This window comes from Haplochromis burtoni, unplaced genomic scaffold (genome assembly GCF_018398535.1).
Source record: "Haplochromis burtoni strain Fernald_Lab_line unplaced genomic scaffold, NCSU_Asbu1 Contig_109, whole genome shotgun sequence".
In the NCBI taxonomy this organism is placed as follows: domain Eukaryota; kingdom Metazoa; phylum Chordata; class Actinopteri; order Cichliformes; family Cichlidae; genus Haplochromis; species Haplochromis burtoni.
Window position 1 is genome coordinate 1,205,992 of NW_024582470.1, and position 14,285 is coordinate 1,220,276.

Consider the following 14,285-nt stretch of genomic DNA (forward strand, 5'->3'; position numbering starts at 1 on the left):
CATTCGTACCTAGTGTGTGTGTGTGTGCATTTTTTGTTTTTTATTTCCTCAGCTAAAGAAAGACTTCCTCAGATTCGGCAGACAAAAATTGTATTATTTTATTGTTAACTATGCAGAATGTGCAAATATTCAGGCCCAAGCTTAGGTGGATATTGAGCATTTTGATTAACCCTGTGAGGATCAGAAATAACTCATAACTCCTAACACTATGTTTTGCTGGAAAATAACCTAACAAATTTCAGGGGGAGGAAAAATGTAAATAGCTTTAGATTCTTGTGAGCTAGAATGTTTAGGGTTTTTGTTTTTGTTTTTTTTGTCCCCTAATTGCTGAGACATGGGAGAACAATTTTCGTAAGCCAAATACTAATAACATAGGGTCCCGGGTTTCTTGCACTTCTCACAAGGATAGATACAAGTTTCTGTGTTTCTGTGGTTGTTTGTCTCTTAGTAGAAGTCCATTTTTGGATCACACACAAGAGTCCTGTTGTGTTTTGGAAGCATTTCCCATCTTTCTTGTCCATCCATCACAGTCATAAATTAGTTTTGACTACATGGAAATACAGAATGAATCCTGTGGCTATTTGCTTTTATGCTCTTTGATAAAACACAGCTTACTAACTAGGTCTCCGTATCACTGTAGACATACTGTATCTGATATTGTTAAAATCACAAGCCCAGATTCAGCAAGCATAATAGTTGTTCCCGAACAATTTCACACAAACAGAGACAAAGAGGGTATATCTAACGCGATGAGATGAAGAACATTGCTTGGGACACTGCTGTAAATATGCTTGTATCACTGACGATTTTGAAAGACTCGCAGTAATTTCTGTTAATAATCTGTGATTTCTTTATCTGAGAGAAACGCGTCGACTTGGAAGGAACAACAGAGGCCCTTTGCTTTAACGTTTTTAACTCCTAGTGGTTTGAAAATTGACAGATGTTTCTATGATTTGTTAAAAAAAGGCGGAGGCCTTGGCCTTAAATTTTTCATTTTTTCACCCTTGGGTTTTTTTTTTTATTAACTTTTTTTTTTCCCAATTTTTTTTTTTTTTCATTTTTTTTTCTTATGTAGTATGATGTATGATGTTTACTTATGATCCTGCCACAGCACTTGAGGCAGGTTGAGGTGTGTACTTTGAGCCATTGTGGCACCTCGAATCTTTTCATTTTCAGCCATTCTGTTGTAGATTTGTTGCTGTGATTGGGACCATTGTTTTCCTGCATGACTCAATTTTGTTCAAGGTTTAGCTGTAACATAGATGGCCTCACATTTGACTGTGGTACACGGAGGAGTACCACCACATGGTCTGCTTGGTGCCCGCAGTGATAAGGTGCCAGATCATCACTCTTCCATCACAGTGCTTGGCAGTTAGTGTAGTGCTCGTGCTGATATGCTGGCTTTGGTTTTGTTTGGAAATGGCCTATATGCCTTCTCAGATTGATGGGCAGCAACAGATGCTCCTCTAAGATCATTGCTGATATCTTTCTACAAATTGTCAAAATTTCTGCTTTTGTAGCAGTGTTCACACTAATCAATTTAATTTGATTAGCAGTTTGATTATGATTTTTTTACTCTCAACTCCTATGGCAGCAGTAAACATATACTCATGAAGTGGGATTTTTTTTTTTTTTGATTTTTTAAAAAAAAATTTTTTATTGTGGTGGAAGCAAAACGGCAAAAGTAAGAGCGAGTCCTTGACGATGTTTATGTGAAGCTTAGTTTGGACCTTCTTTTGCTGCTGGTTCGGTCAATATTGTTCCGAGAGAGATAAAACTAACAGCTTTTAGAATCAGCGCAAAAGGGGCGTAAACACAAAGCGCGGACCCGCCAAAAATCAGAATCAGCGAGCTGTCGGCTTTCAGCCCCGACCGTGTCCGTGCCGTCGGGTGAGAAAGGCGACATCTCTCTGATTCTGATCCGCGGTCTGCGCTTTGTGTTTACCTCTTTGTGCAGAAGCCGTGTACCTGCTCTCATTTACTGTTTTAAATGTTTGGTGGTTGTCAAAATTTTGTGAGCTGAGATTCTGGAATTTTGGGCAAAATACATTTATATAAAAAATCGATTCAAGATTTTAATGAATCGATATCACGTTATCCAAGCCAGAATCGATTTTAATCGATGAATCTATTATTAAAACCCACCCCTACTCACAAGGATGCATATGACATTCTTTAAGTACAGGGAACTTTCTGAGATCTACTCTCGAAAAAAATTATATTTCTCACTTATCTGTGTATTTTATATATTTAATTATTTTTATAAAGTCGTTATAGAGATTTTGTTCCGTCTGTCTGATAAGACACTGTCTTAGCGGTGACCAATCAAAATGTGCCCTTTTTAATTTTATTTGATTCTGATTGGTTGATGTAGCATACACCCGCCTATTAGTTATGTAGTATACGTAATCGCTTGTCAAAAGCAAGACCACGGCTGGGTGTCGTATCTGAAACTTCTGCAAAGATGGTGCTGAAAGCTGTTTGCGTTTTGAAGGGAACTAGCGACACTAGTGGGACAGTTTATTTTGAACAGGAGGTAAGACGGGCTATTCTTCTTTGAAGTTGAGAGAAAAAAACGTCCCACAAACTACGCATTTAGCCTTTTAAAAGCGAAACGCTACCGTTATCGCTGACGGCTAAGCTAGCCAAGTTCAGCTCTTAGCTTGTCTAATGGTTAGTTTGCTGTTGGCTTGCTAGCTAGGTACGCGTTAGCTTGTGAATGACAGCTCGTGCACAAGTGGGTTTTCTTGCAGTCTGGTCTCATATTCAACGCCACCCCGTTGCTAATTAACCTCAGTTTACTCTGCACTTCAACGTAGGTTGCTTGTGTAAACCACGCATTTAGCAGGATATATGAAATCACTGGCTTGTCACTATAGCAGTAACCTTTGGCCACTAAAGCCTGTGCAGTGGTAATGGTTAAAGGTGTGTTTTTTAAGGGCCACCCAGGCTGTTTGTATAAGAAAGACGCTTGTTGCGTAAATTTAACGTTTGCAGGGCCAGTATAAAACAGACGGCCAGATGTGGTTTCATTAACCAGGCAAGCACTTCTGCATGTAATGCTTTTGCTGTAACTCCGAAACAGCCGGCAAAATGCTTCGGTATTATTGTGATCCGTCGAAACGAGCAAACGCGAATTTGCTCGTTATTTTTTGCCGAGTCATTGCCTGTCCTTGTTTTCGTTGCCTTTCGTTTATTTGGCCTTCTTGATAAGGGTAAAGTGCACGGTGCAACCGTCAAAGACACATGGTCCACTATCAAAGAGACGGACTCATTCACATCAAAGCAAACTTTGTGTGTAAATTACAGTGTATATGTAATATTTGTAACCAATCATTTGAATTCAGTTCAGTGCATTTTAAAAATTTTAGATCACCAAATCACAACAGTTGCCTTAAGGTGCTTGGAGGTTTAAAGGTAGTTTTCTAAGAGATTTCCTGCTGTGTAGACGTGATGAATGATCACCTGTCCTTTTCCATAGAAAATGCTTTGCACCCTCCAGTAATAACTTTCAGAAAGCATGATTGTGCAGTTTAAACTAACCGTACCATGCCTTAAAACAAACTTATTGAACATTACTGTTGTTGTAGTTCGATTTAATAAGATCTTTTAGGTTTATATTTGAGAGTATGCCTTTTGTAGTATATCTGAAAGGTCTGTTAATTTTTTGGCACCAAATCCTACAGCCCGGTTTTGTTTTTCCTCTCCTTACCTGATTATAAGGAATGATTACTTCCGTTCAACAGCATGAATGGAAGTAATCTTCATTCAATATTCCTGTCCTTCTAGCCACCTGGCTTAGAGAGCTTCTTTTGTATTTGTGTTTTTGATCTGCTAGAATGACTCAGCCCCTGTGAAGCTGACAGGAGAAATCAAAGGCCTTACCCCTGGTGAGCATGGTTTCCATGTCCATGTTTTTGGAGATAACACAAACGGTAAGTTTCTGTGTGTGAGAGATTCAAATCCAAAGAGACTTGGATTTCTTAATTTTCAGAATTTGATAATGTTACTGCATCACCTAGGTTAGGTAATCCAGACTAAATTTGCAATAGTTCAATATGTTTAATATATATTTTCTTTCCCAGGGTGCATTAGTGCAGGTCCACACTTCAATCCCTACAGCAAGAATCATGCTGGACCTAATGATGCGGAAAGGTGAGTCGAGTCTGAAGAAAAAGTATCAATATAAAAAGTTAATATATTGCATATCAGTAGTAATGTTACGTCTGACACTGAAGTCCCAAGGCCCGTGTTAAGCAAAGTGGGTGTGTCCAAATGAAACCTTTGTCTAGGCCTGTATTCTTTAGAATATCACGTGGCCACTTGCCTGACTGCCTTGTTATGTGATTCGAGCTGTTAAAAAGACGTGGGAGTTAATTTTTTTTCATGAACTGGATCTGAGGTCATTCTGAGGATCATCACGAAGTTACAAGGAGATTTATGCACATTATGGATCAACAAAAAGGCCAAAAAAATATCAGCAGTTAGGGAGGATTTTAACATGATACCTCCCAGTAATAACATATCTTTTCAAATCAATCTCTGAGATATATATTACGTTTACATATTCACTGGTATGTAGCACACATGTATTATCACAACAGAGCTGCTGTACATTGAATGACCAGTAAATGTCAGTACTTTCAAATGAGCTTCTTGTGATTTGCCTTCTGGTGAAGCAATTGGCCAGAAAGATTCAACACATTCACAGGGCTTCATTGCACCATCACTACTTCTCAGCAGCGGCTACAATAAGAGGTAATATAAATGGTTACAAAGGACTGAAAGATTCAGTAGGGTGCTTTAAAAATAAGCTTCAGATCATGTCAAGAGGGGCCCTGTTGTGATATGGCTGTGTCATTTTAAGGAAGACCAAAAATAGCCTTGGATTACTTATCATTCAGTTAACTCAAAGTTGCAAATTGTTTGCTTGAATAGATTGATTCTCATATAGAAATGGCCCAGGTGAGTTTGCAGAATTTTGCATGCAGTCTGTGTTAGGTGATGATGCTTAATACTTTCACGTTACACTAGGTTTGACTGTAGCTTTGATTTGCATGTATGTGGAACAAAGGTTAAATTTCACCAGTTTAGGCAACCTGTGATAATTAAAAGTGATGCAGGAAAGTCAGAGAAGGGAACGTACAAACAATATGCTCAGCTGATTTCAAACTGGATAGATTATGTGGAATGAATCCTAACTGTAAGGCCAGCATATGCCATCGTCACACTCTGCAGTGTTGTATCATTAAAACAAAATTCACCACAATAAAAGAGACTTAAGCAATCTTAAGGTGATGTTTGTAAATCTTAAGATTTTTGTAGGTTATATTCCATCCATGAAATATTTATTATTTATACACATGTGGCTCAGAGCGGTAGTGTAGGTGGTTCAAACAAACAAAACAAAAACAAAAAAAACTAACAAAAAAACTCTTTGAACTATTACGTTTTATTTATTTACTTATTTTACTTTTTAACTATCTGTCTTTTGACTGGTACTTAATTACTTTGCTGTAGTACAAATGATCATGGGGAAAACCTGCATCAATAGGAAAAGCTGTAAAAAGTATGAAAACAGTTACTATTCCATATTTTCTCCTTCATATTTTCCATATTGACACCCCTGGATAAAAGCAAGGTTGTTTTGTTTTTCCTTTGTAAACAGGCATGTTGGAGACCTGGGGAATGTGACTGCAGGAGCAGATAATGTTGCCAAGATTGACATCACGGACAAAATTATCTCCCTCACAGGTCGTGACTCCATCATTGGAAGAACTATGGTGGTAAGTGAAAAATGACAGTCCTTTGTCACTTTGTTCATTTCCTTTCTGCTTATTTTCATTTCCCTTTTTATTCTCATTATATGTGAAAGTGATATATTCCAGATTGCGAGCCTCAAGTTACTGTATGTGGTTTAGCTTTGAGAACTGTTTATGAAAACCTCTTTTGCCCTTTGTATTAGATCCACGAGAAGGCTGATGACCTGGGAAAAGGAGGAAATGAAGAGAGCCTGAAGACCGGTAATGCTGGTGGACGTCTGGCCTGTGGAGTCATTGGAATTACCCAGTAATCAACTTAACAGAACATGAAGCACTGAGTTTAGTTTTGTTTTTCATAGAGCACTTAACAAGACCAATAGAGCTACTTGATGTGACAGTTTGTCCTTTTCAGTTCTCTGTGACTTTTAGTCACCAGTGAAGTAGATGAGCTATGCTTTGTCCTGTTTGTTCCTCATGACAATTGTATGAATGGGGTTATGTTTCCAGGTGAGCTTCCCAAAGAATTGGTAACGCACAAGTGATGAACAATTGTATACTTAAGGAAAAAAATAAATAGTTCATCTAAGTTGTTTCTTTTTGTGTGTGTGATTGATCTTGTAGTTGACGGTGGCCCCTTTTTAACCTGTTTGGATTCTCTAAAACATGTAAGGATGAAACACCAGTCAGTTACTGGAAAAAGGCACCATAGATTTCACTGACATTTTCAGTGACTATTTTATGGCTGAAGTCTTCCAGTTTTTCTTATGTTAGCTTGTTCAAGAAAAGCAGTGAGAAAGATTAAATATTTAAAGATGATAATTTAGGACTTCAACATTAATACAAACAGCAATGGCCTGTATTTATCTAGCGCTTTACTAGTCCCTAAGGACCCCAAAGCGCTTTACATATCCAGTCATCCACCCACACACATTCACGATGGCAAGCTACATTGTAGCCACAGCCACCCTGGGGCGCACTGACAGAGGCGAGGCTTCCAGACACTGGCGCCACCAGGCCCTCTGACCACCACCAGTAGGCAACGGGTGAAGTGTCTTGGCCAAGGACACGACTAAGACTGTCCAAGCCGAGGCCCAAACCAGTAACCTTCCGATTACAAGGCGAACTCCCAACTCTTGAGCCACGATCGCCCATAGCAATGTAGTTAAACATCTTACAGTTAGTTTTATTGGGGAATTAACTTTTAAAAAGAATCTGTCTCCTATTTGTTTTTGTTAAATAGGAAAGAAGCATCAATATTTGGTGAGAGGACTTACTAATTTGACCTTATTTTGGTGCAGTTTTCTTATTTTTTTAGGATTGGGTTCTTTTCAACACAAGATGAATATCTCTAACAAGGTGATTTGTTTCTTAATTTTTAATGCAAGTGTGTGTTTTGAGTTTATACACTATGCATATAAGGCCACCTTTTCTTTTTTTCAGTTTTTTTGTGTGGTTCATTTTTTATGTTTTAACAAAGGGATAACAAAGGTGTTTAAGTCAACCTAGGATGATTTGTTTTAATTTTCACATGGCTCTACTGAGGTAATGCAAAGTGAAACATGCATTTTTTTGGGGGGGTAATGTGCTGGAAAAGCTTGAAAATAGACCTTGAAAGTGCTTTAAAAGTGCTTAATTTTGACTCTGAAAAATGTGTATGAACCTTGTTACCTGAAATGGTTTTCCAACAGTCTTGAAGTTCCCATCCTGAGCACTTGTTGGCCCTTTTGCCTTAACTCTGCAGTTCATCTCATCCTGAAACCATCTCGACTTGGTTTTGGTCAGGTGACTGTGGAGGCCAGGCCATCTGGCACTCCATCACTCTCCTTCTTGGTCAAATAGCCCTTACACAACCTGGAGGTATGTTTGGGGTCACTGTCTTGTTGGAAAATAAAAGATGATGTAGGATCCGTGCAGGTGATTTATCTCCAAATATCTCAAAGGCAATGAGAAGTATTTCAAGGTTGGGAAAAGCTGGCTTAAAATTGGCTTTAGATGTTTCACTACAATACAGTACAAAACAAAAAATCAGGCAACTTTAAAAAGACATTTTAATATTTTGTAAATTAATTAACCTCACATTTACAACACTATGAACAGGTTACTGTAATTTTACAGTAACTTTTTTTTTGCAAATTTAAATGAAAAATCTTGCTGTAAATCTAATTTACAATAAAGTTACTGCAAATGAAAGTCACAGTGATTTCCTTGCTCTAAATGAAATTTCATTTTGCTGCAGGGAAATCCTGCAAAGTGGTAACAACAATAAAACTGATGAATATAAATTCTGCACTGTGTAATACACCAATCTTCCTCTAGAGGGGGCACTTACTCTTCGCGAATGAGTTGTAACAATTAGCTGTTGGTTTTGTTCTCCAACACAAATTAATCCAAACAGCTTTTGTCTTTTTATTAAGATTAAAAATCCTGTCACACAGTTTGTGCATTTTTACTTAAAGAAACTAAAAGAATACGTATGTATCAGTGGAGGCGAACATCCACAAGTTAGTGTGTTAGTGCTGATCAGGACCTACATAAGGGAAAAAATCCTTACTTTAAATTATTAATTGCTATTTCCTGTAAATATAAACTTCTGGTGTACATGTCACACAGGCGATGAGTGTCAAACTGCTGAAATATCACGTTGGAAGCTGGGCTGAAATTAAAAAATCTTGGGCTATCCATTCATCCAGAAACCTGACTGAACAGCTGTGACCCATGCTGACCAGCATCCACCCACACACACACACGCACACATACACGCACACATACATACAGACACAAACAGTGTTTCTATCTCAGACAGTATGCACACCTCTGCCTACCGATAACAAGTGCGTGGCTGCTTAAATTGCATTTTCATTTGAATGTAAGTTGCTCCCATGTGAGTTGACATGACCGTACTCTTCTTGTGGGTAAACGGGAGATTGGAGGCTCTTTCAGTGAAGTCCATGCCTCAGGGAGCAATCCAAAGGCAAGCTGCAGCGTGTGCAATTTAAATTGCACACGAAGATGTGGAGTAGAATAATCATATACTCTAACAAGGCACATGAAACAAAATTTATGTTGCTGTGCTTGCTACTTAACAGTTAATATATTGCTAGTGAACACATTCAGGTGCTAGAAATGTTAAAAAAAAAATGAAAGCACCAAGTATTTTATGAAAAGAACTTGAATTTGCAGGGTTTAAGATTGCAATATTCTTTTAAATGGGAAAGCATTTAAACTTGAAGTGATTTTGTATCTGGCCAAGAACTCTGAGGCAGCCTAAAATTGTAAGCTGAGATAGCTCTATTCAAGTAGATGGATGCAGCCAGTCGAACAGAAAGACAGACTGGCTGTAAAAGTTGGTATAAATAGCCTGGGAGTGGAGGTGATGAATAATAGACACTACCAGTGCAGCTGACATTGAGGTAGGGAGGCCATGGCAGCCGGAGAATCCAACAAAACTACACAGAACTTTATGGAAAAACAACAGAGACTCTAACCAGCTGCTGATTGAAGATCATATTGGAAGATTTATTTTTATTCATTTATTTGTTTATTTTTGTCACTGTCACCTTTACACTATACGGCTTCTCATTCTTTGAAATCTTTTAGTGTCAAATAAAGAAATGGCTGTCAGCACATTCACTGAAAGGTAGTGCTTAGAATTCAGAGGCTTTGTATGTTCTTCCCCAAAATACCAGTCTAACAGGAATATTTGTTTCTAAAGTAGTTGCAGTGACAAATGTATCTGCGTGTGCATCATATGAGAAAAAAAAGGAAGAGATGTCAGCCTATTAACTGATACCACACACCCACATCTACACAGTCATACTTGTGATAGTAAAGCCTTCCCTCTGGTGTTCACATAGGGATGACTCACAGTTAGTTCTTTTTAACTAAGTTATGCAAGCTAAGCAGAGGGACAGACACTTTACTGGCATGCCTAAGTGTCTGTATGAGTGAGTGTACTGTACTTGTGATTTTGTCTTTTTGTATTTTTTAAATAGGCATCCAGCTTTGTGCTTTGAAACGCCACAGAGGAGAACCAGTGTGTTCACATTTCTGGAGGAGGGCTCTTACTGTTACTCCCCCAGGCTGCAGTAGAACGTGTATGGCCCAGCACTCCAACCGAACAGCCTGTACCGGCTTTTCTTTAACAGATTCGTGTTTATGAATTGCACACAAAACGCATGGCCGCACCCCTGCCTAATAAACAGCTCTATTCCACTGAGAAATGGACTCCAAGAAGATACTGTAAAGGTCATCGGGGTGTTTTCTTAATCTCTGAGCATATTGTTTTGGGCTCACCTGTGTTCCCAGTCATTACACATTTGTGTCTTTTGTCTATTCCTGGTTGTCGAATTGAGAGAATAAAAATACTAGTTTAGATCTGTGGTCTCCTAACTGGTGTATAAAGGAATTTCTTCATATTCAGGTTCGTAATGAAAATGCAATCACCGATAAATTGGTAATGGACTGTGCAAAAGTCTTGAGCTACCCTTCATCTCTTTATGTTTTGCATCCAAGGTGCTTTTAAGAGCTGTCCAAGCTCTCTGAAGTTCTTTTTTAGTTTGTTTTATGAATTTTTATTATTTGACATTGGATGCTTTTACACTCACTTTCAGTTTTCAGTTTAGTTCTTCTACCTTTAAAAAGGATTTTTCTTTGTTTGTTAAGCCACTTAAACAAGCGCAACAAAGGCACCTACCTCAAGGGATGAACCAGTATTGTGTCTACCTAACAGACAGCTTTGCAAAGATCATCTTGACAGAGAACAGAACAAAAGTCAGGCAACATCCAAAGAAGAACTCTGAATATCCTTCACGAAGTTTGGAGCACTATTCCTGAAGACTACCTACCTTGACGTTCAAGCTTGTTAGAATTGTTTGAATTCTGTTTTTGGATTTTAAAATATATTTGCATGTTTGTTTGCTTGTGTCTCAATAAAACACAGCACCTATGGCTGGCTTATGACGTTTGCTGCAGTATTTGTGACTTAAGGTACACTCCCCCTCTTGGGATTTAGGCACTACATTGTACGCTTACCCATGAAATTAAAATTGAAGTTTAATTCTAGTTTGAATTCTCATGTTGAGGTATATATAGTAACTCCCCTTTGAGGTTCTGCTGTACTCTAGGGTGAAAGTTCACTTTCCTGTATACTGTTTACCACTGTCTACCATGGGGATATTTTAGAGACTAGGAGCCATAGGTCAGGGGTGAGATGCCATAAACGGTGCTCATGCTATGATGCTATTCTATGCTTTGTAGCCAGACTAATTACAAGGCCCCTGTGACCTAACCTCTGACCTCTGAGTTATGTGTCATGTGATCATGAGAGTGAAGCCACTGAATACTCTCATGATATTTATAACGCCAATATACATTTGTGCTCTCAACCTTTAATAAAAGTAATGTTAAGGTTCATGGTTTTGTGTAATATTAATATGAAAATGTTTTTCAGCCCAGCAGACCAGCCTCAGCAAGGCATGAACAAATGACACCAAAAGGATTCAGTTTAGCATGTCACAACCCTTTTTTCCTCTACGGTCAAACAGCAGTCTATGGGTTTGACCTTTGAACTCAGTGAAGCAATAGCCTTGGGAAGCTATAACTCGCACCTTTACTCAAGGAGATGCTTATTATTCTTTCTAGAAAGGATGGCTTTATCTCTAGCTATTAGCATGATCCAAATCTGCAGTTTCGGTATGAACAAATTATTTTTGCCTAGTTTCTTTTTCACTCTTATAAAGCTTTTGCGTGCAATTATACTAGCTTTGTAAGTTTTGGCTTACTGTTCCAATACTACCTTATACTTGAGATGTAACTATAGTCTATATATATGAAATATGGATGAAATCTGGCTCTGAAAAGTGAAATTGTTTGAAAATGCATTAGTTCTATGCTGCAGTTGGGTAAGCTTATGGATGCAAAAAGTAGTACTGTATGGTAATAGCATCACTTCCCAATTAATTAATGCCACAGTAAAGACTTTTATTATGAATCTATAGTCTCAATCACCAGTTTAAAGTCTAATGCACTGCAGAATAGTGTTTATTTTATAGGTTATTTTCGAATACAAACTAAGACAGGAGGTAAAGTGGCGGTGTACTTTAGGACATGAACTACCTCATGAGCATGCAGTGTTCTTGATATCATGTTAAAAAGCCACATGCTGCTTGTCATAAAGGGGAAAAAAACAGGGAATGACTTATCTTTTTCAGTGATTATTGCTTTGTAACCCATGTTAAACAAATATTGCATTATATATCATAATTTAATAAGACTGTTAAAGTGAAATTAAGTCTTGTCTGTACATTAAAAGTTTATGGAGAAGCAGCTTTGGAGGCTTTATGTATTATATAAATGCGTACACAGACAGCACTTACATTCTGGTCACTATGTTGTGTTTTCACAGCCGTTAACACGACATTTGCATCAAAGCACAAGAAATAAAAGGGACATTTTTGTCACTTATCCACATATTTTACATATATAAATGTATTTGAATAAGTTTTAAATATTACACTACCCTTTTTGTTCTACTAGTTGGTTCATTCAGATTTTCCCCTGCTAACAGAATTCTGTTACGGAAATTCATACCCCCATTAGCTGTTATCAAAGCAAATGTCTATACAGGAGCGGAAAAGGGGAAGTGAATTAAAGGTTTTGCTGCCTGGAGAAACTTTACATTCTGTCTTTATTTGACCTTTCATTCTGTGCTGTGTGCACCTGTGTGTATGTTTGAGATTTTTGCATTAAACACTCTTTTGCGTGTGTGCATGAGATGTCCTGCACAGCTGTGAAGTGTTCCCAGAAGGATAAAAACCACTGCATGCTCCTCTTTTCATTAGGGCAAAACATGAGAAAAGAACAGGGATATATATATATATATATGTGTGTGTGTGTGTGTGTGTGTGTGTGTGTGTGTGTGTGTAGCTGCTCCTTCCCTCACAGTCTTTTTCTTCTTGTTTCTGTCCATTCCAGATAAAGGAGAAAGTCTTGGCTCTGACCCCCACACTCTCTGAGATGAAGGAGGAAATTACTGTGCTAATATGCGCATATTTTGGATCCTTTGAAACATCCAGCCTGGAATTATACACTTCTCACCATGCTTCGCTTAATTATTCATCTACTTGTGAAACGTTTCTGGAAAGTAAAATATGCTCGGGCAAGTTGAACTGGAAGAGAAACACGAGGGCTGCATCAGCTGGGTAATTTCTCACTTAATTGTTTGACCTATAAAATCTCAGAAAATAACACGAGTTATTTAAAATTTGGTTTTGTGCAAACAAAAATTGAAAACCCCCAAATATTTTATTTTTTTCATTAATGCAAAAAATTATAAAACTAAATAAATCAGAAAATCTAAAATTTAAGAAACCGAAGCAAACATTTTTTTCCATCAGCAACAAATTTTTTGTTGTTAATTTCTGAATTCACCTCTACAAACGATTTAGCCTCGCATGTAGTCTTAGATGCATTTTTCTGTTGTGCTGTGTGGACTTTCTTTTCTGCTTGATCTTCCTCAACTGAGGTGTTTTCATTATTTGTTTGTAAATCAGCAAATACTATGGAACTAAACTTTATGAAATTTGGTGGAAAGGTGGAACACAAGGGGAAAACAAATGACATTAAATTACTTAATTTTGTTGTAGATCTGTGTAACATTCTGAAAACCGACATATGCCATAAGCTCTTGAGGAGGATACAAGACCACTTGACCTCCACTGTGCACCAATATATATCAACTGATGCAAATTAGCCAAAGGTAACCCATAAGCAGTTAAATGCAGTATGTTCTTGTTACATTAATGTAACCATTAATCAGAACTACACCTTAATTGTATGATTAGGCTGTGTTTCCTGCATAGCATAGGAGCATAACTCACGCTGTGTGCACACAAGGGATAGAAATAATCTCTTGCTGGTGTTTAAAGTTATCTCATTAATTACTTGTGGTGCCCCCAGTCTTGTTAGTTCTGGACAGCAATTAACTTGTTTTAATTGCTCTCCTGTTGCTGAGGGAGGTGAGTCAAAAACACCTGCAATTACACAGAGATGGTTAGAGTGAGGGTCATCATTCTGCCGACTGGCTTCAGGTGAACAATCTGTTGCTGGTGTATATGAGCACGAGAAAGGCTGAACAGTCTATCTGTGCTGTATAATTTCGATTTTTTTTAATTGACCAAACTCTGCTAACAAACTAGTTAACTGTACTAACTGATGGAGATGTTTTCTAAAGCAACATCTAAATTACACCCATACAGTTTTTATTCTATTCTCCTTCACTATTTACTTACAATTTCTTACATAAACACAAAGTCTTTATAACAATTTATGTGACTTGATCCCAGCTAATACTGACCATAAAATTTGATGGGACCCAGCTGCTGATCATATGTCATTACCACTGGTGAATTTAATCTTGTTTGCCAGTACGCCAGTCAGCCAGTTACAGTTAACATGGTGAATATCAGCCGATACCAGATCATCAACTCTAATTCAATTTTTACCGTTTCCGATATCATCACACCC

At 37.8% G+C, this 14,285-nt stretch overlaps 1 protein-coding gene across 1 annotated transcript; it reads left to right on the plus strand.

Annotated features, from left to right (window-relative positions):
• The first annotated feature begins 2,386 nt into the window (after positions 1–2,386).
• On the plus strand, positions 2,387–6,348 carry sod1 (superoxide dismutase 1, soluble). Its single transcript, XM_005928039.3, has 5 exons — positions 2,387–2,536; positions 3,839–3,935; positions 4,086–4,155; positions 5,669–5,786; positions 5,966–6,348. Exons 1-5 carry the CDS (start codon positions 2,465–2,467, stop codon positions 6,071–6,073), a joined length of 465 nt encoding a protein of 154 aa, XP_005928101.1. The 5' UTR covers positions 2,387–2,464; the 3' UTR covers positions 6,074–6,348.
• The last annotated feature ends 7,937 nt before the right edge of the window (positions 6,349–14,285 follow it).

Bases quoted from the DNA above. Each gene is read 5' to 3' on its own strand.
- sod1 (XM_005928039.3), top strand. From the start codon at position 2,465: ATGGTGCTGAAAGCTGTTTGCGTTTTGAAGGGAACTAGCGACACTAGT. The intron at 3,936-4,085 runs GTAAGTTTCTGT...TTTCTTTCCCAG, and splicing joins TTTTGGAGATAACACAAACG to GGTGCATTAGTGCAGGTCCA. The intron at 4,156-5,668 runs GTGAGTCGAGTC...CTTTGTAAACAG, and splicing joins GGACCTAATGATGCGGAAAG to GCATGTTGGAGACCTGGGGA.